This window comes from Pholis gunnellus, assembly GCF_910591455.1.
Source record: "Pholis gunnellus genome assembly, chromosome: 14".
In the NCBI taxonomy this organism is placed as follows: Eukaryota; Metazoa; Chordata; class Actinopteri; order Perciformes; family Pholidae; genus Pholis; species Pholis gunnellus.
Genome location: NC_136541.1, coordinates 20,314,066 through 20,340,655, shown reverse-complemented (window position 1 = coordinate 20,340,655; position 26,590 = coordinate 20,314,066). Strand labels below are relative to the sequence as shown.

General features: G+C 41.2%; 2 protein-coding genes across 2 annotated transcripts in view; one reads left to right on the top strand and one right to left on the bottom strand.

Annotated features, from left to right (window-relative positions):
- Positions 1-4,818: 4,818 nt before the first annotated feature.
- Positions 4,819-6,739, bottom strand: LOC306705666 (phosducin-like; the record flags this gene model as incomplete). The annotated part of the gene is made up of 5 exons (XM_079172481.1): positions 4,819-5,007; positions 5,501-5,613; positions 5,769-5,988; positions 6,311-6,447; positions 6,691-6,739. The coding sequence occupies 5 exons, from the start codon at positions 6,737-6,739 to the stop codon at positions 4,819-4,821; spliced, it is 708 nt and encodes a 235-aa protein (XP_079028607.1).
- Positions 6,740-13,080: 6,341 nt separating this feature from the next.
- Positions 13,081-26,590, top strand: part of rab36 (RAB36, member RAS oncogene family) — a 30,119-nt gene continuing 16,609 nt past the window's right edge. The window contains exon 1 of the mRNA XM_079173464.1: positions 13,081-13,161. Coding sequence (XP_079029590.1) covers positions 13,084-13,161 — 78 coding nt within the window. The 5' untranslated portion in view covers positions 13,081-13,083. The remainder of the gene's footprint in view (positions 13,162-26,590) is intronic.

Sequence of the window (26,590 nt, the reverse complement as noted above, 5' to 3'; positions counted from 1 at the left end):
ACTGAGTGCTAGGCAATATTTCTTTGCTGGGACCAATGACTTCTCTTGAAACCTTTGTAATGAAACGTTTCATTAGGCTGGTTCCCTAAGACAGCACATCAAAAATCTGTGATAGGGGTTTGTTTTACCATGACATTGTTTTCAAAAATTGCAGCTTTGACAAGTTTTAAGTCACAAGAAGACTTTTACTCCATGAGCTTTAGATAGATAGATAGATATATACTTTATTCATCCCCAGGGGGAAATTTGTTTCTAGCTGCAGCAAACAAAGTTACAGAGTAAACATAAACTATTAAGTATTGTAGCGACCCTTGGTCAACAAAGCTACGAGACGTGCTCTTATTTGTGGTGTTTTATTATCGGACAGTACACAGGCTACTGTTGGCCGTAGCCTACGCCAAAACAACAGTCCGTCCATTAAACGTTCTCCCAACTTAAACATCAGCTTCCGGTTCTCCCACCAGGCTCGCAGCCCCAACACAACAACATCCTCATGAGGTTTTCACTGACTTCCGTAAATGCAATCACCAACTTATTGATAACACAGTAACACTTAACATAACTCAGTCCATTACAGTATGAAAGATGCTCAATATATACAATACAATAACAGAGCAGAATATAATACATTTAAAGAAAATAAAAAAAGCACAGTATAAACAATAAAATAGAATGGTATTAAATTAACTAACTAGGTAAAAAAAAACAACAGTAGTGCAAGGATCACCAAAGGCAAACAATTACAGTGTAGCAGTGTTGCAATGAATTGAAGGATGATCTGGCCAGAGGTGATTTGTTATAAAGTCGTATTGCAGAGGGCAGGAATGTTCTCCTGTATCTGTCCTTGTGACAGCGGAGCTGGATCAGTCTGTTGGAGAAAGTGCTCCGCTGTCCCTGCAGTAGCTGTTGGTCCAGGTTATCCAATATGGATAATAGTTTCTAGTATAGTTTACAACCAATGATGGAGCCGGCCTTCTTAACCAGTTTCTAATGTTTACTTTTGTCATTTCAGGTTACAAGCCATCCTAGCATCAACATGACAAGAGATGTTGTCTTCTGTGTTTGAGGAATCTACAGATCACCTATTAAAAGATTATGATGTAAGTAGATCAAATCACAAAATACAGTCATAACTACATTTTTCACAGTAATTCTTGGCAAGCTACTTAGTTTTGTTGTGTCATTTGTTACCTCTAATAGGCCCTTTCCACTTCAGCCAATCTGAAATAGCACATGATGTGACAAGGACGTGATGGGGTTTGTAGTCTCTTTTAGCCACTTATTAGCAAATGCCTTTTTGAAGACACGTAAAAGCTTAGTTACTGACATAATTTATAGCGTAGAACAAAATGTTTAAGTATCTTAAGCTCATGTTAACTACAGACCTTATTTCAAACTCATTCAAAAAAAATATTTACCTGGAAGTGCCAAAAACGGTATATTTGTCTTTTAGGACTCATTCATGCACAGCTCTATTTGGGAAGGACCTTCTTGTTAGCTGTACAGTCTGAAATACCCAATGTTCTTGTTATTTTAGGATGGTGATGAAGACAGTGTGTCACAGGACCTTGCTGTACAAAGGATGAAAATTTACAAAATCATGACAACAGAGGGTCCTGACAACATCGGTATCATAATAAAGGGCATGAAAGTTCTGACTGCTCTGGGTAACTTTCCAAGGACTTAATCCATGCTTGTTGGATGGACATATGCAGTGTATCTGACCTATCCCAAGGAGCTCAGGTACATGCTTGAAGTCTTTCACAAACACCTCCTCGAGCTAAACTTGTTAGCTGCCTTACGAATAAGCTATGCCAGTATTTCCATTATGCAATGTATTATATCCCTTTTCTTATACCCCCTCTCTTTACTCTATTGTTGTATTTTGGCATTTTGCACTGTGGATGTTGGATAAATATGTATAGACAAAGGAAATGAAATAAATGTTTACCTGCTGTACATTTTATGCATGGTGATCAAAATAATTAAACTGGCAGAAAGAAGTCATGATATTGTGTTGATTTCACTGTAATGAATTGTTGTACATTTACAGTGGATATAATAATAACTAATATACAGTTAATGTGTCAATTAACCATAACAGCAGACTACTGTAATTTATAACCATAATACAGTATTTTTTATGAAGTCGTGGAAATACACTTCTCTATACAAGTTCAGTGAATCACAATCCATCTACATCGTACTGTCTATTGTAGGTTAATGTGTCTGTAATGACGATAGAATATATTTAATATTCAAACTGCTTATTGCCTACAAGTCATTTTTGAGTGACAAGACGGGACAGACTGCTCCTGAACGTGACTTTGAACACAACAGCTTTAATTCATACTTCTGAGCACAGCCATCTGTAGATCAACGGAGGAGCCGAGATAACGTTACGCTTATTCCCGAAATTCAAAGTCTCCAGTATTGTTTTGTCTTCATGATTATTGAACTATTAACATCTCAGATAATGTTTCACTTGGTCTGTTTCATTACATTAGGTTGCTAATATTGGCAGGGCTAGCTCTGTTACGTTAGCTAGCTCAAGCTCAATTGGCCTTAGTTAGCTAACAGCATAACAAGTTAACGTAAAAAAAAATGTATCATCAATTACAGTGTTAAGATGTAACGTTAGTAACCTAACTTGTGTTTACTTGTGCTATTATTGAACCGCAAACGGGATGATTATTAAAAGGGAGAGGTGACCAGAAATCACCGACGTGTGTTCAAGACGATGAACAATTGAGGTAACGCTAACAGTAACGTTACACGTGTTATCCCAGGAGCAACATTTAAGCCAGATCAAACTCATTGTATTATTTTGTCTTGAGAACATGTATTAAACTGCTACATGGTTTATTACCGTCGGAGAGGAGAGTAACAGCTTTCTAGACCGATCAACGTTAACGTTACCGTATGTTTTTAGAATCGGGTTACGGCAATCTCTACGGTAAGCAGTTGAGTTAGTGTCACATTAGCTTGCTAAATCTGAATTTGAGGCTTTGTTTTCTGCAGTTTTGTGTTGCCCTTGCCAAAACGAGTCATTCAACATTAAGAGTAAGTTAATTGAGCTATCTAATGAGTTGAGATAGTTTACTTTTCGTCGATGTAACGTAGGTTATGGATTTCTGTGTTAAACATTAGCTAGTTTACTTTACCAAAGGTTAACTAAGAAAATGATTCGTAATGTTTCATTTCTGTGGCAAGGGTCCATGCACAAAGTATAATTCATTTTCCATTGTTCGCGTTGTATAATGAACAATGTCAGTGTAGGGGTATTACCTAATGTCATTGGCCTACTTGTGTTCATGTAAATTTATTCTGCTACGTGCGAGTTTGTTCCTTAAAACCTCCACCATGCTTCACTGTTGCCTGCAGACACTCATTATTGTACTGCTCTCCAGCCCTTCAGCGAACAAACTGCCTTCTTCTACAGCCAAATATTTCCATTTTTCTGCACCCCAGTTCCTATGTTTTAGTGCATAGTTGAGTTGCTTGGCCTTGTTTCCATGTCGGAGGTTTGGCTTTTTGGCTGCAACTCTTCCATGAAGACCACTTCTGGCCAGACTTCTCCGGACAGTAGATGGGTGGACCTGGGTCCCACTGGTTTCTGCCAATTCTGAGCTGATGGCACTGCTGGACATCTCCCGATTTCGAAGGGAAATAAGCTTGATGTATTTTTCATCTGCTGCACTAAGTTTCCTTGGCCGACCACTGCGTCTACGATCCTCAACGTTGCCCATTTATTTGTGCTTCTTCAAAAGAGCTTGAACAGCACACCTTGAAACCCCAGTCTGCTTTGAAATCTGTCTGGGAGAGACCTTGCTGATGCAGTATAACTACCTTGTCTCTTGTTGCTGTGCTCAGTATTGCCATGGTGTATGACCTGTGACATGAAACTGTCTTCCACAACCTCACCTTGGTAGCAGAGTTTGGCTGTTCCTCACCCAGTTTTAAGCCTCCTACACAGCTGTTTCTGTTTTACTTACTGATGGTGTTTCAACCTACATGTGAAATTGATGATCATTAGCACCTGTTTGGTATAATTGGTTGATCATACACCTGACTATAATCCTACAAAATCCCTGACTTTGTGCAAGTGTACCTATAAGAATTGATGCTGGTTTGAAGGCAAAGGGTAGTAACACCAAATATTGTTTTGATTTTTGTTTTGTTCGCTAACTTTGCATTTTGTAAATTGATAAAAATAAACAATTATTTCTATTTTTCAAAAGCATTCTTAGTTTACAACATTTTTTGACACCTGCCTAAAACTTTTGCACAGTACTGTATATATTTACGGTGTTTCACTGTCATAGAAACTGAATTTAACCTATTTGGAATTAACGGTCTCTAACTGTAGTGATTTTACAGTTTTTTACTGTATAATCTACAGACATTTTTTTAAAATGTGTGGCCCATATTGCGCATAAATATATTGTAATATATTGCCACAGAAATACTGCCAGAGAGATCAGTACAATGTACAATGTATCACAGACAGACACAGACAGCACTTTGGTGATATCAGCTTTTATTGGAGAGCTGTGATATGACTGCAAAGCAGTATTTCTGCAGACTTCCTCACACCAAATGGTTTGCACCTAACTGCTTCTATGTACACTCAGCATCCTGTGTGTGCTGGTGAATGTTTACTATTGTGTGTTTATCTGCACATGCAATGTAAAGACTTTCTTAACTCTTATACCGCCTCTTCCTGTTTCCTCTCCTTCTGCCTTCATCCACTCTCCTCCACATGTAAACCATTTCTCCCCCTTCTCTCAACGATCATAATTTCTCCTTCCCCTCTCACTATTCCACGTCCCCCCCCTCGTCCTCATCATCAGCACATGCTGTGAACTTCTTCTCGGGTAGCAGGCCATATTCGTTGAGAAACCCCTCCACGTCCGTCGCAAAGAAGTCTTCATTGAAGTGTTTGGTAACAGTCAGGAAATTACCCAGTAACTCACCAGCTTTGTAGACCAGCAGAGCAGGAAGAACCTGGAAGGAGATGAACAGGAACATAAAAGTAGCTGCAGGCTGTCTCTGAGTTCAGTTAATAGGGACAGTGAGTTAATATAGTCAGTACTCAGCATCTCATCACATAGCACGGTGTTTAATTCAATGCTAGTCCGGTTTCAGTTATACCATTACAAATGCTGAATCAACAATTTATTATTTTGTCTTTACAGCCTCTAAGTGAAACTGAAAGTCAGTTAATTAGTTCTTGCTGTCTATATCTGCAAAGCTTTCCATTCCAGCATTACTTAGTTTACAATGATAACACTGTGAAGATTACACTCTTCAAATCTTGCTGTGTTATGTGAATATACGGCTTTTACACAAAAAATGATAACCCGTAGCGTCATAATGAGGTTATTAGGAGGTGGTTCAACTGTAGTAGGACAGCACTGAAGGCCTAGGTATGAAATACACAGCCCGCCACTGTTACTAATATTACCGTCATCATTTTCTTTGCTGTTGGTTTACTAACCTCAGGCGAGAAGCGCTCAGTAGCGCCTGTTGCCACGGCATCAATACGACAGAATTTAATGCTGGAGTACTCTGAAGCCAGACAGTCCAGACAGGAGTTCAGCTGTTCACAGCCTGACAGGACAAATGGAAACAAGCACAACGATTAGCCGACAGCACTGTAGTCAACCATCTCACTGGACATTTCTGGAGTTTGGGTTGAAGCAATGAGACTATTCTGTACAGGAGTGGTATTGTGAGTCAATGAGCTAAGACTTAAACAAAGAAACCTTTGACACCGTGCTGGTAGATGTGGACTACCACTAGGGTCAGCCGATGTTCCTTCTCTATGATTTCCAGGAAGGCGTCTCCGGTTTCAAGCTCGTACACTTCTTCAAACGTGGGGCCGAAGCTCAGGCGCTCGTGCATTTCCTGCATGCAATGTTTTCTGTAGCGTTTCAGGCAGCGTTCGTCCTCTTCTTGGATCATTTCGTACTCCTGAACGCTCATCTGGAGGTAGAGGAAAAACATGTTACTGCTTCGCTTTTTTGTTAACTTTCAATGTATTCTCTTGGCAGACGTTTATGTCCAACACGACATACAGTAGATTGTTGTTGTGTGTTTTGTATGTTTTTGTTTCATTGTGTCTATCTTCCTGTAAGTGCGTGAATGTCCCAGATTTTGATTCTGTTCCTCTGTAAATATCTTTTTGTTTTTGTTGGCAAATATCTGTGCAATTGTGGCCGAGTCGCTTGTCATCCTCAGATTAACTCTAAAACTTGTCGATGGCGTGTTTTCCTGTGTGTAAGGTTCGGTGAGTCTTTCTGTCCACCTTTCTGTTGAGTCTCTCCTTGTCGTCCTCCCGTGGACTGGACATTTGTCTGAGCAGCTTTCTCTTGCTTTGGGGGACAGTCTGATCCACGCTGTCCAACTTAAACCTTCTCCAGTCATTAATTACACCTTTTGGACCTGCAGTTACGAAGACATGACTTCATGAATACATACTTAAATACAACGTACGGTTGAAACTGCATTGAAATTAGCCGCACCATTAAGTGCACGTCGGGTGATGCCTCAGTAATACTTTTTATAGAGACAGAATTCATTGGTTTTGAGTCAGATTTGTACATCTGATGATTTCCCAGAGCTACACTATGCAGAGTAATTTAAGCAATTTATGTCCACTGCATCTTCCTGACTTGTGCCTCTGACCTGTGTGGTTGGCAGGCAACTCCTCCTCTTCCTGGGTAGAGCCAGACATCCTGCTAGCAGTCTGCAATACAGAGAACACACAAACTGCATAACCTGACTGTACATTGATCCATTGTTCTTGCTCAACTGCATCGATATGATTTATGGATCATGTATGTGTCCCTGGTATAACTCTGCAAAATAAAAGTTGAGCTGGACTAAGAACTAATTCAGACAGCAAAATACACCAAGGATTACACATTGTTATTGGGGTGAAAAAAATGCTGTCTTCGTGTGAACACAACAGCATGTATCCAACACTTTGACACATTCATGTGTAAATGTTGGACACACTGTTATCACAACCACTTACTGTGAGCCGGGCTGAGGTTTACTAATCGTTTAATCGTCGATTACGTTGAGATTACCGGGAGTCTGACGTGTACACATGCCTAGGACACCATGGCGTGTGTGTGTGATATGAGATTATCTGCTAGCTAAACCCGTCATTCTGTTCACCTTTTTGTAACCCAAATAAAGTATTATTCTATTGTTGCGATCCTAAAAATGTAAGATGAATCTCTGTTGACAGACTACATTTTTTGAGAAAAAAAGGAAAGAATATTACTTAATAATCTATAAAGGATAGCAAGGCATTCTCTGCTGGCCTAGACAGAATCACAAAGTTATATCCATCCATTTTCCTCTGCTTATCCGGTGTCGGGTCGTGGTGGCAGCAGGCCAAGCAGGCTGACCCAGCCTTCCCTCTCGCCCGCAACATGTTCCAGCTCATACTGGGGGATCCCGAGGCATTCCCAGACCTGCTGGGAGATATAATCCCTCCAGCGTGTTCTGGGTCTTCCCCGGGGTCTCCTCCCAGTTGGACGTGCCCGGAAAACCTCCAGTGGGAGGCGTCCAGGAGGCATCCTAATTAGATGCCCGAACCACCTCAGCTGACTCCTTTTGACGCAAAGGATTAGCGGCTCGACTCCAAGTTCCCTCCTGATGTCCGAGCTCCTTACCCTATCTCTAAGGCTGAGCCCGGCCACCCTACGGAGGAAACTCATTTTGGCCGCTTGTACCCGTGACCTTGTCCTTTCGGTCATGACCGAGAGTTCTCCCGCTCCATCTTACCCTCACTCGTGAACAAGACCCCGAGATACTTGAACACCTTCGCTTGAGGTAGGCACTCCGTCCCCACCTGGAGGGAGCAATTCACCAGTTTCCGGCAGAGCACCATGGCCTCAGATTTGGAGGTGCTAACTCTCATCCCCGCCGCTTCACACTTGGCTGCAAACCGCCCCAGTGAATGCTGGAGGTCACGATCCAAGGAGGCCAACAGGACCACATCATCTGCAAACAGCAGAGAGGCGATCCCGAGACCCCCGAACCTGACGTTCTCCACCCCCTGGCTGTGCCTAGATATCCTGTCCATGAAAGTCACGAAGAGGACCGGTGACAAATGGCAGCCCTGGCGGAGGCCAACACCCACCGGGAACGTGTCTGACTTATTATCGAGAATGCGGACACAGCTCCTACTGCAGTCGTACAGAGACCGGATCGCCCGTTGTAACGAGTCCGGCAACCCATACTGCCGCAGCACCCCCCACAAGAACCCCGAGGGACCCAAGTCCACAAAGCACATGTAGACTGGTTGGGCAAGCTCCAAAGTTATAGCTATTTTATAATTTAATATTTCTTTTTACCATTATCTTATTTTCTCATTGCACAGCTACTGTGTTCCTCAGTTGCTCTGCTTCCAGTGCAACTTGTTTTAAGTAGAGCTTTTATCCAATCAGATTTCACCTCTGTGTCTCTAGGTAGAAGAGAGGCCCCAGGCCTGCAGACTCACCAGTGAATCCATGTGCAGTTTAAGTGAATGGAGACGATATTGTTGATTGTCATAGTCTTCAACCAATCAGATCTTTAGTTTGACATGTTGGGCGTATTCTTTGACGTGCCAGAGCCTTCTAGCTGGCCTAGCCATACGTGATTGGTCAGTGGGCTAGCGTGACATGTTGGGCGGTGACAATCCCAATATCTGCTGTCTCTGTCGAGCGGACATTTTCAGCCCTCAAAACGCATTAAAACGTATTCAAGAAATACAACTGGGGAGGCTCGACTGTCTTCACTGGCGTCCATTAATCCAGAAGGACTTCTTACTGGAACTAAAATGCACGGATGTACTGAACAACCGTGAGATTAAACTCTTTATTAACAAATAAAGGAGGATGGACTTTGTCTTTAAATAGTGAACAGCAGCTTTGGTAAGTTAAATGTGTTTGTTTTTACATCTGCAGTAGCTTTAATATGTTTGTTTATATATTATTATTTGTACAACTTGTTTTTATGAAGATGGATTTCTGTTTGGTTTAATATGTGATAGGAACTATTGTTACATCCAATGTTGCTCTGGGGACATATTTAGTCGGTGCCAGTGTTGGCAACTTTGCGACACTCTTGCTAAATCTGGCAACTTGGCAAATCTAGTGACTTGTTCTGGTGTTGTTGGAGACTTTTGTGGTATTTTGACTCTGACGTTAAAGCTCGTACGTTCTGCAGTTACTGCCGTGAACGAGCAGCGGGTGCTGCCGTGAGCCTCTCTGCCGCGGTAACTCTCACAGCAGCCTCACGCAGCAGTCCCAGCTGCAGTCAGAGCAGAGAGGAGACACAGTCTCGGCGTATTCTCTGCAGTTAGTGTATCTACAGGTGTTGGCTTCATTTTTACACGAACCAAATAATAACCGTAGCTGTGTTTCAGCTGCAGGACAGCAGTGAAGGCCCAGGTATAAAATGCACGGCCCGCTACTGGCTTTGACTAAAGCAATGCCTATGTAAGCATATTCAAATGGCTGTAACACTATCGTGTGCTGCTTGCTAAATGCACATTTAATACAATTTGAATTTGTGTATAAACACTTGCATTTCAGTGTGGAGAAACTAAACAACTCAGAAGACGATTAGACATAGACATGGTATATCTGCATTGTATGTCACTAAAACAGCCAGAAATTCTTACCTTTGCGTCTTTGAGTGAGAAACGGTGTCTCTCGGTTTCTTACAGCTTGTTCTTTTATTCAACCTTTGCCAGTTGTTTCTATTTGTTTTCTTCTGTCAATCGAGGCTTTCACTGAGTAGCGTGTCCACATATAGAGGATGGACAGGAGGAAGGGGAACACGAGTTTGGAAAAGGGTGGAGAGAGAGATTAGGGAATAAGCTTTATCTTCACAGTCATCTCCATCGTCACTGTAATATGATGTTGTCTAATATGATTAGGTGTGATACCAGGCTCAGTGTTATGGACTAATGACGGCAGAGTAGACACAATTGGGGATATAACTATCCAGTTGCCAGTTTTACATTTTGGTATCCTATTAGCCATTTCCACAGTGACCTTCCTCAAATGTATATACATAATGATTACGTGGATAGCTACACATTTCAAATTGAACAGTGGCAGTTGGTGTTGCTTCCGTCCATCCACTTTCTTACCACTCTCACTTCTCTAGGTCGAGGTGGAGGTCGGGACGGGCGACGAAATGTGCGCCAAAATCCTGTCTTCCCAGTCACGTCCTCCTCCAGGTATCGCTGGAGGGCCCGAACGCAATGAAAGCATCTGACACGCTCATTTCAAGTAAAGCTATTGCAAAGTTTAAAAAAAATGTTTATAAAAACTGCTGCACAACCCCAGGAATCAAGTCAAAAGGACTTTGTTGACTTCCACTGCACCTTTCAAAACTACACATCTGTTTTGATACAAGTTGTGATTATAAGATATTTGGAAATTATTTGAAATTTGGAACGCACACATAAATACATAATAGTAGTGATTATGTTTTTTGACAAATTATTAAATTAAAGAGAAGAAAGAAATGTAAATTGAATGGAGTATTTTTTTAACTGGATCATATAATGGCAAAAAAAATATATAGTAGTATGAAATGTTTATAAACACTGTATGGCTTAGAATAACAGAGTTAGAAACATAGATTTGTCTAAACATGGTTGACGACCAGACCGGGTACTAAGTGTTACTGTTTACTTTAGAGGGCCATAAAGACAGACACAGGAAGGTGAGAAAGGGATTCACACTGTGGGTTCTTCCTAACATGGAGATGTTTCGGTTCATGTGAATGTATCTGGCAATGAGATCATGGGAAAATGGAAGACTGAGAAGCCAGCGTAAGACATCTCTGATTTATCTCAAGGCAGAGACTGTGTTTTGTTTTAGGATAAAGAGTGTGAAGATTTGAACGTATATTGAAGAATGCTTCCAACACAGACGGTGTGAAGAGCTGTGTTGGGTATTTTCCCTCTTGCAAGAGAAATGAAATGGAACGAGACAACTTTGAATGATTTGAAGACTTGTATTATTTTGATTTGCGAATAACACTCTCTTTTCCCGATTAACATAGAAATATTCTACAACAATCATTTAACTGGGATTTTTCAATTGTACATTATCTAGACTGTTCCACCACAAGATGGTGCAATTAGTCTACCTCTATTCTCACATATGACTGTGTATTAAACTTTGGAGCAGAGGAGCTGACGACTTTTTTTCTCCATGTGCAAAATGATTGGGAATAAAGTTAACTAAAGCTGGGAAGGACTTTGAGAGAGTAAATGTGGTAACCACAAGTTATGGTGCAATGCAACTACATTTACTCAAGCCCTGCACTTCAGTACAATTCTGGAGTATAGGTTACTAAGTATTTCCATTTAATGCTACTTTATTATTCCACTACAATACATTTCAGATGGAAATATTGTACAGTTGATCAACTTGTTTTATGTATATTTGCTACGTTTTAAATCATGTCATAAAGTGATCTTCCTTATCGTTTCTTTTTTCAGAACATTTCTACAACATTCTTTAAAGAAGCGGATTCAATTAAAAACACTGCACTAAGTTGCTTTATAAAGCTTCACAAACATCTTTGGGTTATTTGCAGATTAAAATGTCCTTACAGTATAAAAATGAGATAAATCACCTCCACGTTTTCCAATTCAACAGTTAATGCATTAGCGGTGTAATAATTACACCGATTTAACATTTGATGCAGTGATAAGAGGTGTTGTTTAATGCATTTAGTTTGTATTTCTTACAAAATCGCCAAAACGGGCTGTTCTATATACATAGTGTGTGTGTGTGTGTGTGTGTGTGTGTGTGTGTGTGTGTCGCTGCACAGGATTTGATCCACACATGAATAAATAGGCGCTTGAAATCTTCTTCAGGATGCCAAAAATGATGCTTTAGGACCTAATACCGTGCTTGTGTATCCAGTAGTATATTGTATTACTAACACAGGTTGGCATGTTTACAGCTGTACCAGATATGGCTCAGTCATCATATTTTGTGCATTACATGTTATCATGTAATTATTGCCTTGTAGCGAATGGGTTACTTTGAATGGTATGGACGTACAGTGAAAACAAACCAAATCTTCGGGCCCCTGTAATGGCCCCCACATGCAACCACATGCCACCACATGCCATAGAGGTCCAATTATCACGTGACACAGGCGCTACACTACGGTTGTCACGGAAACGAGCCCCTCATCAAACAGCGTCCAGGCTGGCGACTGCAAACGGCACCGTCAAAGAAATGGAGGACAAACGGAGCGATATTTCATCTGTGGTGAGTAAAAGCCATTCCCCGTCTCCGTAGTTTGAACCCCGGTGTGACGTAGTGCTATCTAGAGAAGAGAAAAGCCGCCGCCTGTGAGACAACAGCTGCCGTTCGTTCGAGTTGGTTGTGGGATCTGGCTGTCGTCACAGTGAGCCGAAACGAAATGTGACTTCCGTTCAGGACATTCAAATTAAAACCGTTGGCAGTTTTGGGGGCAGGGGAAGGACATATAAAACACAGAAAATCAATACAAAGCAAAACATAATTTGTAATAAAGAATGCACTTATAGAGTGAGTAAATATTTACTAAATAATAACGCGAATTTTGTCAGTGGGCTTTTATTTTCAAGGCAAAGTCCCCTTACTTCCGGCCTTATAGTGGATCATTTCACGATGCAGCAGCAGCACTAGCATCTTGTTAAACAGCCTGAATAGTAGTGCTTTTAACGTCCCAGTCTGTAACACACAGTGAAAGGTTTAATATGGATGTTGTCACTAATGAACACCTTTGTTGTTCTGCTGCCGCACACATTGTACATGCAGTATGTAGATGTTATGTAATGCATGAAGCTAAATAAGAATCACAATTTGGGACCTGATGCTTTAACCTGGTTCAGAGAACATTTGACCCTGAGTAAAAATTCACTCACACATTGACGGAGTGCTCGGAATTAGAGTTAATTATTATTAAAGGCAGAAGTTAGCCTTATGTAATAAGCCTTATGTAATTAGCCTTATGTAATAAGGCTAACTTCTGTTCCACATTTCCTCACAGGTTGTAATGCAGGGTAACAGGAATGGGATGATTCCCTTCCCACCACCCATCAGCAGAGACAGGGTCATCTGGGAATTCCCAAAGGTATGTCCTGTTTTTATTTCCAATAATGTCTGCTCCAGTTTAATCCAGTTCCAAGAAAACGCCTGTCTTTTACCGTGGGATCACTGTGGTTAAAACGGTAAAAGCGGCAGTCTAGGAGATGTTCATTTGATTGGAAACGTGTGACTTTTTACTTTCTCTGAGAGTGAAGTTAGTGTCAGATCACAGCACTCAGAAATGACGGGATGTTGCAGTCAGCTACCCAATCACAGACTCAGTCAGCACATCCTTCTGCCCTGTAAATCTTCTCAAAATAAGACATTAGGAATGTTCAATAACTTCTTCTAATGGGGTCAGTTCACAGGTTCTCTCTGCAAATGTCAAACCTTGTTTGCCTGAGAAACCCTGCTAGTGGTTCTATCCAATATTTTCGATTATAGATTATAGAATTAACATTCAGGTCTATTCCTGAATGTCTTCAATTGTGTTGTTAAGATTCATGTCTCGAATGGTTTTGAACAAGTTTTATATATAATCATAGACTCTGTGATGCCGCTACTTGTTTTTGCAGTTCTTTTGCCTATACTCATGTTCTAATAGGTAAGAATTGCTGTCTTTTGGATTTTGTAATGATGAACATGATCTTATCTTCATCTTAACTGACATTAAAAAGGTCATGAAGTCTAAACTCAAAGATACTGAATCTTGAAACACAAGGTATTACTGTAATAGGATATAGAAATGCTTGCCCCTATTTTTGCAGAAGTTAGTTTGCAGACATAGAACAAACAGTTCCATTCAGGGTTTAGCATTGTCAAGAAGATTGCCCTTGTTCACAGAACAGCTCAAACTCATGACAGAGACAGCTGCATTTGAAAATATGATTGCCAGGGTACAGAACATTCCAAGCAGAAAAGACCAAGCATGGGGGCATCTGATGACTTATGTTACTATACTATAACTAGTCTAGTATGTCAAAAAAACTTCATTAAAATGCCATGGTATAGGATGTCGAAAAATGGATTTAAAAAAGTGATAATATATTAAGTCTATAAAAGTCACAGTATAGTGTCTGAAAAAGTGATAATATAGTACTATAAAATATAACTAAAATACTGTATATTCAATTTAAAAAAGGCATTAACAGGCATAGTATGTCACAAAACTTCAATTAAATGCCTGAATCTTATGTTAAAAAAAGTCATAATAATATCTGTTAGTTAATGTTAGTTCCTCTTAGGCTCTGTTAGGCAATCTTAGTTCCTCTTAGGCACTTGTAGGCACTGTTAGTTCCCCTTGGGCTCTGTTAGGCACTGTTAGGAACTCTTAGTTCCTCTTAGGCACTTGTATGCACTGTTAGGCACTGTTAGTTCCCCTTAGGCTCTAATAGGCACTGTTAGTTCCTCTTGGGCTCTGTTAGGCACTGTTAGGCACTCTTAGTTCCTCTTAGGAACTCGTATGCACTGTTAGGCACTGTTAGTTCCCCTTGGGCACTGTTAGGCACTGTTAGTTCCTCTTGGGCTCTGTTAGGCACTGTTAGGCACTCTTAGTTCCTCTTAGGAACTTGTATGCACTGTTAGGCACTGTTAGTTCCCCTTGGGCACTGTTAGGCACTGTTAGTTCCTCTTGGGCTCTGTTAGGCACTGTTAGGCACTCTTAGTTCCTCTTAGGCACTTGTAAGCACTGTTAGGCACTGTTAGTTCCCCTTAGGCTCTGTTAGGCACTGTTAGTTCCTCTTGGGCTCTGTTAGGCACTGTTAGGCACTCTTAGTTCCCCTTGGGCACTGTTAGGCACTGTTAGTTCCTCTTGGGCTCTGTTAGGCACTGTTAGGCACTCTTAGTTCCTCTTAGGAACTTGTATGCACTGTTAGGCACTGTTAGTTCCCCTTGGGCACTGTTAGGCACTGTTAGTTCCTCTTGGGCTCTGTTAGGCACTGTTAGTTCCTTTTAGGAACTCGTATGCACTGTTAGGCACTGTTAGTTCCCCTTGGGAACTGTTAGGCACTGTTAGGCAATCTTAGTTCCTCTTAAGTACTCGTATGCACTGTTAGGCACTGTTAGATCCTCTTAGGCTCTGTTAGGCACTGTTAGTTCCTCTTGGGCACTGTTAGGCACTGTCAGACACTATTAGGCTCTGTTAGGCACTGTTAGGCAATCTTAGTTCCTCTTAGGCACTTGTATGCACTGTTAGGCACTGTTAGTTTCCCTTGGGCTCTGTTAGGCACTGTTAGTTCCTCTTGGGCTCTGTTAGGCACTGTTAGGCACTCTTAGTTCCTCTTAGGAACTCGTATGCACTGTTAGGCACTGTTAAATCCCCTTGGGCACTGTTAGGCACTGTTAGTTCCTCTTGGGCTCTGTTAGGCACTGTTAGGCACTCTTAGTTCCTCTTAGGAACTCGTATGCACTGTTAGGCACTGTTAGTTCCCCTTGGGCACTGTTAGGCACTGTTAGTTCCTCTTGGGCTCTGTTAGGCACTGTTAGGCACTCTTAGTTCCTCTTAGGAACTCGTATGCACTGTTAGGCACTGTTAGTTCCCCTTGGGCACTGTTAGGCACTGTTAGTTCCTCTTGGGCTCTGTTAGGCACTGTTAGGCACTCTTAGTTCCTCTTAGGAACTCGTATGCACTGTTAGGCACTGTTAGTTCCCCTTGGGCACTGTTAGACACTGTTAGTTCCTCTTGGGCTCTGTTAGGCACTGTTAGGCACTCTTAGTTCCTCTAAGGAACTCGTATGCACTGTTAGGCACTGTTAGTTCCCCTTGGGCTCTGTTAGGCACTGTTAGTTCCTCTTAGGCACTCTGACCAATTACACTGCACATTAATGCTGAGCTGCACGTTAATGTTGACAACTTCACAGAGTAGTAACGCTACTGCAGATGTAAAAAAACAAAAGCAGTTCACTTACCAAGTCCGTTTCTCCTCCTCTTTCAGCCATTGAGTGTTAAAAAAACAAAGCTAGGTAAAAAAAAATTGAATCTGAACCAAGCAAAACGATAAAAATGTAGCCCACTGACCAATCTCGTTAATGCTGAGCTGCACGTTAATGCTGACATACTTGCCTAGTCCACCCAGGGGCGTGGAGGTCCTCTTTGTCTGCGAATGGTGGGTCTGAGTGTGGGTGGCGTTGTCAAAAACCAATACCCTAAAAATGGGTAGATGCTCTGTGAAGCCACTGTCATTTATGATATCAAAGGCAACATTCCGTGATGTCACTGATGATGTCATTAATGATATCCAAGACAACATTCTGTTATGTCACTGATGATGTAATTTACAATATCAAAGTCAACATTCCGTGATGTCACAATGACGATGTCCACCTCTTATAAACAGACTATATATATATATATATATAAATAAACAAAACTATTTGAAACCGAAAGATATGAGACCTCAAATATCTAAATATATATGAAAGTGAAAAATTAAAAATAAATATGTAGGAGTGATGCCATTTTGGAAGGTGGTCCTGAAGAAGCTAGAAGGGTGGCTGAAACAGCCTTTACCAGAATCCCCAAAATTATGTTTACTCTGAGACAAATCGATAATGCCACCAGGCCTTACCAAAACAGAGCTCGGGCTGTCATTAACTGGTTTTAATGTGGCAGCAAGACTCATTCTGAGAAACTGGAAGAGCCCACATATGCCCTTCTTCACAGAACGGCTCAAACTCATGACAGAGACAGCTGCATTTGAAAATATGATTGCCAGGGTACAGAACATTCCAAGCAGAAAAGACCAAGCATGGGGGCATCTGATGACTTATATTACTATACTATAACTAGTCTAGTATGTCAAAAAAACTTCATTAAAGGCCATGGTATAGGATGTCGAAAAATGGATTTAAAAAAGTGATAATATATTAAGTCTATAAAAGTCACAGTATAGTGTCTGAAAAAGTGATAATATAGTACTATAAAATATAACTAAAATACTGTATATTCAATTTAAAAAAGGCATTAACAGGCATAGTATGTCACAAAACTTCAATTAAATGCCTGAATCTTATGTTAAAAAAAGTCATAATAATATCTGTTAGTTAATGTTAGTTCCTCTTAGGCTCTGTTAGGCACTGTTAAGCAATCTTAGTTCCTCTTAGGCACTTGTATGCACTGTTAGGCACTGTTAGTTCCCCTTGGGCACTGTTAGGCACTGTTAGTTCCTCTTGGGCTCTGTTAGGCACTGTTAGGCACTCTTAGTTCCTCTTAGGAACTCGTATGCACTGTTAGGCACTGTTAGTTCCCCTTGGGCACTGTTAGGCACTGTTAGTTCCTCTTGGGCTCTGTTAGGCACTGTTAGGCACTCTTAGTTCCTCTTAGGAACTCGTATGCACTGTTAGGCACTGTTAGTTCCCCTTGGGCACTGTTAGGCACTGTTAGTTCCTCTTGGGCTCTGTTAGGCACTGTTAGTTCCTCTTGGGCTCTGTTAGGCACTGTTAGGCACTCTTAGTTCCTCTTAGGAACTCGTATGCACTGTTAGGCACTGTTAGTTCCCCTTGGGCACTGTTAGGCACTGTTAGTTCCTCTTGGGCTCTGTTAGGCACTGTTAGGCACTCTTAGTTCCTCTTAGGAACTCGTATGCACTGTTAGGCACTGTTAGTTCCCCTTGGGCACTGTTAGGCACTGTTAGTTCCTCTTGGGCTCTGTTAGGCACTGTTAGGCACTCTTAGTTCCTCTTAGGAACTCGTATGCACTGTTAGGCACTGTTAGTTCCCCTTGGGCACTGTTAGGCACTGTTAGTTCCTCTTGGGCTCTGTTAGGCACTGTTAGGCACTCTTAGTTCCTCTTAGGAACTCGTATGCACTGTTAGGCACTGTTAGTTCCCCTTGGGCACTGTTAGGCACTGTTAGTTCCTCTTGGGCTCTGTTAGAAACTGTTAGGCACTCTTAGTTCCTCTTAGGAACTCGTATGCACTGTTAGGCACTGTTAGTTCCCCTTGGGCACTGTTAGGCACTGTTAGTTCCTCTTGGGCTCTGTTAGGCACTGTTAGGCACTCTTAGTTCCTCTTAGGAACTCGTATGCACTGTTAGGCACTGTTAGTTCCCCTTGGGCACTGTTAGGCACTGTTAGTTCCTCTTGGGCTCTGTTAGGCACTGTTAGGCACTCTTAGTTCCTCTTAGGAACTCGTATGCACTGTTAGGCACTGTTAGTTCCCCTTGGGCACTATTAGGCACTGTTAGTTCCTCTTGGGCTCTGTTAGGCACTGTTAGGCACTCTTAGTTCCTCTAAGGAACTCGTATGCACTGTTAGGCACTGTTAGTTCCCCTTGGGCTCTGTTAGGCACTGTTAGTTCCTCTTAGGCACTCTGACCAATTACACTGCACATTAATGCTGAGCTGCACGTTAATGTTGACAACTTCACAGAGTAGTAACGCTACTGCAGATGTAAAAAAACAAAAGCAGTTCACTTACCAAGTCCGTTTCTCCTCCTCTTTTAGCCATTGAGTGTTAAAAAAACAAAGCTAGGTAAAAAAAAATTGAATCTGAACCAAGCAAAACGATAAAAATGTAGCCCACTGACCAATCTCGTTAATGCTGAGCTGCACGTTAATGCTGACATACTTGCCTAGTCCACCCAGGGGCGTGGAGGTCCTCTTTGTCTGCGAATGGTGGGTCTGAGTGTGGGTGGCGTTGTCAAAAACCAATACCCTAAAAATGGGTAGATGCTCTGTGAAGCCACTGTCATTTATGATATCAAAGGCAACATTCCGTGATGTCACTGATGATGTCATTAATGATATCCAAGACAACATTCCGTTATGTCACTGATGATGTAATTTACAATATCAAAGTCAACATTCCGTGATGTCACAATGACGATGTCCACCTCTTATAAACAGACTATATATATATATATAAATAAACAAAACTATTTGAAACCGAAAGATATGAGACCTCAAATATCTAAATATATATGAATGTGAAAAATTAAAAATAAATATGTAGGAGTGATGCCATTTTGGAAGGTGGTCCTGAAGAAGCTAGAAGGGTGGCTGAAACAGCCTTTACCAGAATCCCCAAAATTATGTTTACTCTGAGACAAATCGATAATGCCACCAGGCCTTACCAAAACAGAGCTCGGGCTGTCATTAACTGGTTTTAATGTGGCAGCAAGACTCATTCTGAGAAACTGGAAGAGCCCACATATGCCCTTCTTCACAGAACGGCTCAAACTCATGACAGAGACAGCTGCATTTGAAAATATGATTGCCAGGGTACAGAACATTCCAAGCAGAAAAGACCAAGCATGGGGGCATCTGATGACTTATATTACTATACTATAACTAGTCTAGTATGTCAAAAAAACTTCATTAAAATGCCATGGTATAGGATGTCGAAAAATGGATTTAAAAAAGTGATAATATATTAAGTCTATAAAAGTCACAGTATAGTGTCTGAAAAAGTGATAATATAGTACTATAAAATATAACTAAAATACTGTATATTCAATTTAAAAAAGGCATTAACAGGCATAGTATGTCACAAAACTTAAATTAAATGCCTGAATCTTATGTTAAAAAAAGTCATAATAATATCTGTTAGTTAATGTTAGTTCCTCTTAGGCTCTGTTAGGCACTGTTAGGCAATCTTAGTTCCTCTTAGGCACTTGTATGCACTGTTAGGCACTGTTAGTTCCCCTTGGGCACTGTTAGGCACTGTTAGTTCCTCTTGGGCTCTGTTAGGCACTGTTAGGCACTCTTAGTTCCTCTTAGGAACTCGTATGCACTGTTAGGCACTGTTAGTTCCCCTTGGGCACTGTTAGGCACTGTTAGTTCCTCTTGGGCTCTGTTAGGCACTGTTAGGCACTCTTAGTTCCTCTTAGGAACTCGTATGCACTGTTAGGCACTGTTAGTTCCCCTTGGGCACTGTTAGGCACTGTTAGTTCCTCTTGGGCTCTGTTAGGCACTGTTAGGCACTCTTAGTTCCTCTTAGGAACTCGTATGCACTGTTAGGCACTGTTAGTTCCCCTTGGGCACTGTTAGGCACTGTTAGTTCCTCTTGGGCTCTGTTAGGCACTGTTAGGCACTCTTAGTTCCTCTTAGGAACTCGTATGCACTGTTAGGCACTGTTAGTTCCCCTTGGGCACTGTTAGGCACTGTTAGTTCCTCTTGGGCTCTGTTAGGCACTGTTAGGCACTCTTAGTTCCTCTTAGGAACTCGTATGCACTGTTTGGCACTGTTAGTTCCCCTTGGGCACTATTAGGCACTGTTAGTTCCTCTTGGGCTCTGTTAGGCACTGTTAGGCACTCTTAGTTCCTCTAAGGAACTCGTATGCACTGTTAGGCACTGTTAGTTCCCCTTGGGCTCTGTTAGGCACTGTTAGTTCCTCTTAGGCACTCTGACCAATTACACTGCACATTAATGCTGAGCTGCACGTTAATGTTGACAACTTCACAGAGTAGTAACGCTACTGCAGATGTAAAAAACCAAAAGCAGTTCACTTACCAAGTCCGTTTCTCCTCCTCTTTCAGCCATTGAGTGTTAAAAAAACAAAGCTAGGTAAAAAAAAATTGAATCTGAACCAAGCAAAACGATAAAAATGTAGCCCACTGACCAATCTCGTTAATGCTGAGCTGCACGTTAATGCTGACATACTTGCCTAGTCCACCCAGGGGCGTGGAGGTCCTCTTTGTCTGCGAATGGTGGGTCTGAGTGTGGGTGGCGTTGTCAAAAACCAATACCCTAAAAATGGGTAGATGCTCTGTGAAGCCACTGTCATTTATGATATCAAAGGCAACATTCCGTGATGTCACTGATGATGTCATTAATGATATCCAAGACAACATTCCGTTATGTCACTGATGATGTAATTTACAATATCAAAGTCAACATTCCGTGATGTCACAATGACGATGTCCACCTCTTATAAACAGACTATATATATATATATAAATAAACAAAACTATTTGAAACCGAAAGATATGAGACCTCAAATATCTAAATATATATGAAAGTGAAAAATTAAAAATAAATATGTAGGAGTGATGCCATTTTGGAAGGTGGTCCTGAAGAAGCTAGAAGGGTGGCTGAAACAGCCTTTACCAGAATCCCCAAAATTATGTTTACTCTGAGACAAATCGATAATGCCACCAGGCCTTACCAAAACAGAGCTCGGGCTGTCATTAACTGGTTTTAATGTGGCAGCAAGACTCATTCTGAGAAACTGGAAGAGCCCACATATGCCCTTCTTCACAGAACGGCTCAAACTCATGACAGAGACAGCTGCATTTGAAAATATGATTGCCAGGGTACAGAACATTCCAAGCAGAAAAGACCAAGCATGGGGGCATCTGATGACTTATATTACTATACTATAACTAGTCTAGTATGTCAAAAAAACTTCATTAAAATGCCATGGTATAGGATGTCGAAAAATGGATTTAAAAAAGTGATAATATATTAAGTCTATAAAAGTCACAGTATAGTGTCTGAAAAAGTGATAATATAGTACTATAAAATATAACTAAAATACTGTATATTCAATTTAAAAAAGGCATTAACAGGCATAGTATGTCACAAAACTTCAATTAAATGCCTGAATCTTATGTTAAAAAAAGTCATAATAATATCTGTTAGTTAATGTTAGTTCCTCTTAGGCTCTGTTAGGCACTGTTAGGCAATCTTAGTTCCTCTTAGGCACTTGTATGCACTGTTAGGCACTGTTAGTTCCCCTTGGGCACTGTTAGGCACTGTTAGTTCCTCTTGGGCTCTGTTAGGCACTGTTAGGCACTCTTAGTTCCTCTTAGGAACTCGTATGCACTGTTAGGCACTGTTAGTTCCCCTTGGGCACTGTTAGGCACTGTTAGTTCCTCTTGGGCTCTGTTAGGCACTGTTAGGCACTCTTAGTTCCTCTTAGGAACTCGTATGCACTGTTAGGCACTGTTAGTTCCCCTTGGGCACTGTTAGGCACTGTTAGTTCCTCTTGGGCTCTGTTAGGCACTGTTAGGCACTCTTAGTTCCTCTTAGGAACTCGTATGCACTGTTAGGCACTGTTAGTTCCCCTTGGGCACTGTTAGGCACTGTTAGTTCCTCTTGGGCTCTGTTTGGCACTGTTAGGCACTCTTAGTTCCTCTTAGGAACTCGTATGCACTGTTCGGCACTGTTAGTTCCCCTTGGGCACTGTTAGGCACTGTTAGTTCCTCTTGGGCTCTGTTAGGCACTGTTAGGCACTCTTAGTTCCTCTTAGGAACTCGTATGCACTGTTAGGCACTGTTAGTTCCCCTTGGGCACTATTAGGCACTGTTAGTTCCTCTTGGGCTCTGTTAGGCACTGTTAGGCACTCTTAGTTCCTCTAAGGAACTCGTATGCACTGTTAGGCACTGTTAGTTCCCCTTGGGCTCTGTTAGGCACTGTTAGTTCCTCTTAGGCACTCTGACCAATTACACTGCACATTAATGCTGAGCTGCACGTTAATGTTGACAACTTCACAGAGTAGTAACGCTACTGCAGATGTAAAAAAACAAAAGCAGTTCACTTACCAAGTCCGTTTCTCCTCCTCTTTCAGCCATTGAGTGTTAAAAAAACAAAGCTAGGTAAAAAAAAATTGAATCTGAACCAAGCAAAACGATAAAAATGTAGCCCACTGACCAATCTCGTTAATGCTGAGCTGCACGTTAATGCTGACATACTTGCCTAGTCCACCCAGGGGCGTGGAGGTCCTCTTTGTCTGCGAATGGTGGGTCTGAGTGTGGGTGGCGTTGTCAAAAACCAATACCCTAAAAATGGGTAGATGCTCTGTGAAGCCACTGTCATTTATGATATCAAAGGCAACATTCCGTGATGTCACTGATGATGTCATTAATGATATCCAAGACAACATTCCGTTATGTCACTGATGATGTAATTTACAATATCAAAGTCAACATTCCGTGATGTCACAATGACGATGTCCACCTCTTATAAACAGACTATATATATATATATATAAATAAACAAAACTATTTGAAACCGAAAGATATGAGACCTCAAATATCTAAATATATATGAAAGTGAAAAATTAAAAATAAATATGTAGGAGTGATGCCATTTTGGAAGGTGGTCCTGAAGAAGCTAGAAGGGTGGCTGAAACAGCCTTTACCAGAATCCCCAAAATTATGTTTACTCTGAGACAAATCGATAATGCCACCAGGCCTTACCAAAACAGAGCTCGGGCTGTCATTAACTGGTTTTAATGTGGCAGCAAGACTCATTCTGAGAAACTGGAAGAGCCCACATATGCCCTTCTTCACAGAACGGCTCAAACTCATGACAGAGACAGCTGCATTTGAAAATATGATTGCCAGGGTACAGAACATTCCAAGCAGAAAAGACCAAGCATGGGGGCATCTGATGACTTATATTACTATACTATAACTAGTCTAGTATGTCAAAAAAACTTCATTAAAATGCCATGGTATAGGATGTCGAAAAATGGATTTAAAAAAGTGATAATATATTAAGTCTATAAAAGTCACAGTATAGTGTCTGAAAAAGTGATAATATAGTACTATAAAATATAACTAAAATACTGTATATTCAATTTAAAAAAGGCATTAACAGGCATAGTATGTCACAAAACTTAAATTAAATGCCTGAATCTTATGTTAAAAAAAGTCATAATAATATCTGTTAGTTAATGTTAGTTCCTCTTAGGCTCTGTTAGGCACTGTTAGGCAATCTTAGTTCCTCTTAGGCACTTGTATGCACTGTTAGGCACTGTTAGTTCCCCTTGGGCACTGTTAGGCACTGTTAGTTCCTCTTGGGCTCTGTTAGGCACTGTTAGGCACTCTTAGTTCCTCTTAGGAACTCGTATGCACTGTTAGGCACTGTTAGTTCCCCTTGGGCACTGTTAGGCACTGTTAGTTCCTCTTGGGCTCTGTTAGGCACTGTTAGGCACTCTTAGTTCCTCTTAGGAACTCGTATGCACTGTTAGGCACTGTTAGTTCCCCTTGGGCACTGTTAGGCACTGTTAGTTCCTCTTGGGCTCTGTTAGGCACTGTTAGGCACTCTTAGTTCCTCTTAGGAACTCGTATGCACTGTTAGGCACTGTTAGTTCCCCTTGGGCACTGTTAGGCACTGTTAGTTCCTCTTGGGCTCTGTTAGGCACTGTTAGGCACTCTTAGTTCCTCTTAGGAACTCGTATGCACTGTTAGGCACTGTTAGTTCCTCTTAGGCACTGTTAGGCACTGTTAGTTCCTCTTGGGCTCTGTTAGGCACTGTTAGGCACTCTTAGTTCCTCTAAGGAACTCGTATGCACTGTTAGGCACTGTTAGTTCCCCTTGGGCTCTGTTAGGCACTGTTAGTTCCTCTTAGGCACTCTGACCAATTACACTGCACATTAATGCTGAGCTGCACGTTAATGTTGACAACTTCACAGAGTAGTAACGCTACTGCAGATGTAAAAAAACAAAAGCAGTTCACTTACCAAGTCCGTTTCTCCTCCTCTTTCAGCCATTGAGTGTTAAAAAAACAAAGCTAGGTAAAAAAAAATTGAATCTGAACCAAGCAAAACGATAAAAATGTAGCCCACTGACCAATCTCGTTAATGCTGAGCTGCACGTTAATGCTGACATACTTGCCTAGTCCACCCAGGGGCGTGGAGGTCCTCTTTGTCTGCGAATGGTGGGTCTGAGTGTGGGTGGCGTTGTCAAAAACCAATACCCTAAAAATGGGTAGATGCTCTGTGAAGCCACTGTCATTTATGATATCAAAGGCAACATTCCGTGATGTCACTGATGATGTCATTAATGATATCCAAGACAACATTCCGTTATGTCACTGATGATGTAATTTACAATATCAAAGTCAACATTCCGTGATGTCACAATGACGATGTCCACCTCTTATAAACAGACTATATATATATATATATATAAATAAACAAAACTATTTGAAACCGAAAGATATGAGACCTCAAATATCTAAATATATATGAAAGTGAAAAATTAAAAATAAATATGTAGGAGTGATGCCATTTTGGAAGGTGGTCCTGAAGAAGCTAGAAGGGTGGCTGAAACAGCCTTTACCAGAATCCCCAAAATTATGTTTACTCTGAGACAAATCGATAATGCCACCAGGCCTTACCAAAACAGAGCTCGGGCTGTCATTAACTGGTTTTAATGTGGCAGCAAGACTCATTCTGAGAAACTGGAAGAGCCCACATATGCCCTTCTTCACAGAACGGCTCAAACTCATGACAGAGACAGCTGCATTTGAAAATATGATTGCCAGGGTACAGAACATTCCAAGCAGAAAAGACCAAGCATGGGGGCATCTGATGACTTATATTACTATACTATAACTAGTCTAGTATGTCAAAAAAACTTCATTAAAATGCCATGGTATAGGATGTCGAAAAATGGATTTAAAAAAGTGATAATATATTAAGTCTATAAAAGTCACAGTATAGTGTCTGAAAAAGTGATAATATAGTACTATAAAATATAACTAAAATACTGTATATTCAATTTAAAAAAGGCATTAACAGGCATAGTATGTCACAAAACTTAAATTAAATGCCTGAATCTTATGTTAAAAAAAGTCATAATAATATCTGTTAGTTAATGTTAGTTCCTCTTTGGCTCTGTTAGGCACTGTTAAGCAATCTTAGTTCCTCTTAGGCACTTGTATGCACTGTTAGGCACTGTTAGTTCCCCTTGGGCACTGTTAGGCACTGTTAGTTCCTCTTGGGCTCTGTTAGGCACTGTTAGGCACTCTTAGTTCCTCTTAGGAACTCGTATGCACTGTTAGGCACTGTTAGTTCCCCTTGGGCACTGTTAGGCACTGTTAGTTCCTCTTGGGCTCTGTTAGGCACTGTTAGGCACTCTTAGTTCCTCTTAGGAACTCGTATGCACTGTTAGGCACTGTTAGTTCCCCTTGGGCACTGTTAGGCACTGTTAGTTCCTCTTGGGCTCTGTTAGGCACTGTTAGGCACTCTTAGTTCCTCTTAGGAACTCGTATGCACTGTTAGGCACTGTTAGTTCCCCTTGGGCACTGTTAGGCACTGTTAGTTCCTCTTGGGCTCTGTTAGGCACTGTTAGGCACTCTTAGTTCCTCTTAGGAACTCGTATGCACTGTTAGGCACTGTTAGTTCCCCTTGGGCACTGTTAGGCACTGTTAGTTCCTCTTGGGCTCTGTTAGGCACTGGTAGGCACTCTTAGTTCCTCTAAGGAACTCGTATGCACTGTTAGGCACTGTTAGTTCCCCTTGGGCTCTGTTAGGCACTGTTAGTTCCTCTTAGGCACTCTGACCAATTACACTGCACATTAATGCTGAGCTGCACGTTAATGTTGACAACTTCACAGAGTAGTAACGCTACTGCAGATGTAAAAAAACAAAAGCAGTTCACTTACCAAGTCCGTTTCTCTTCCTCTTTCAGCCATTGAGTGTTAAAAAAACAAAGCTAGGTAAAAAAAAATTGAATCTGAACCAAGCAAAACGATAAAAATGTAGCCCACTGACCAATCTCGTTAATGCTGAGCTGCACGTTAATGCTGA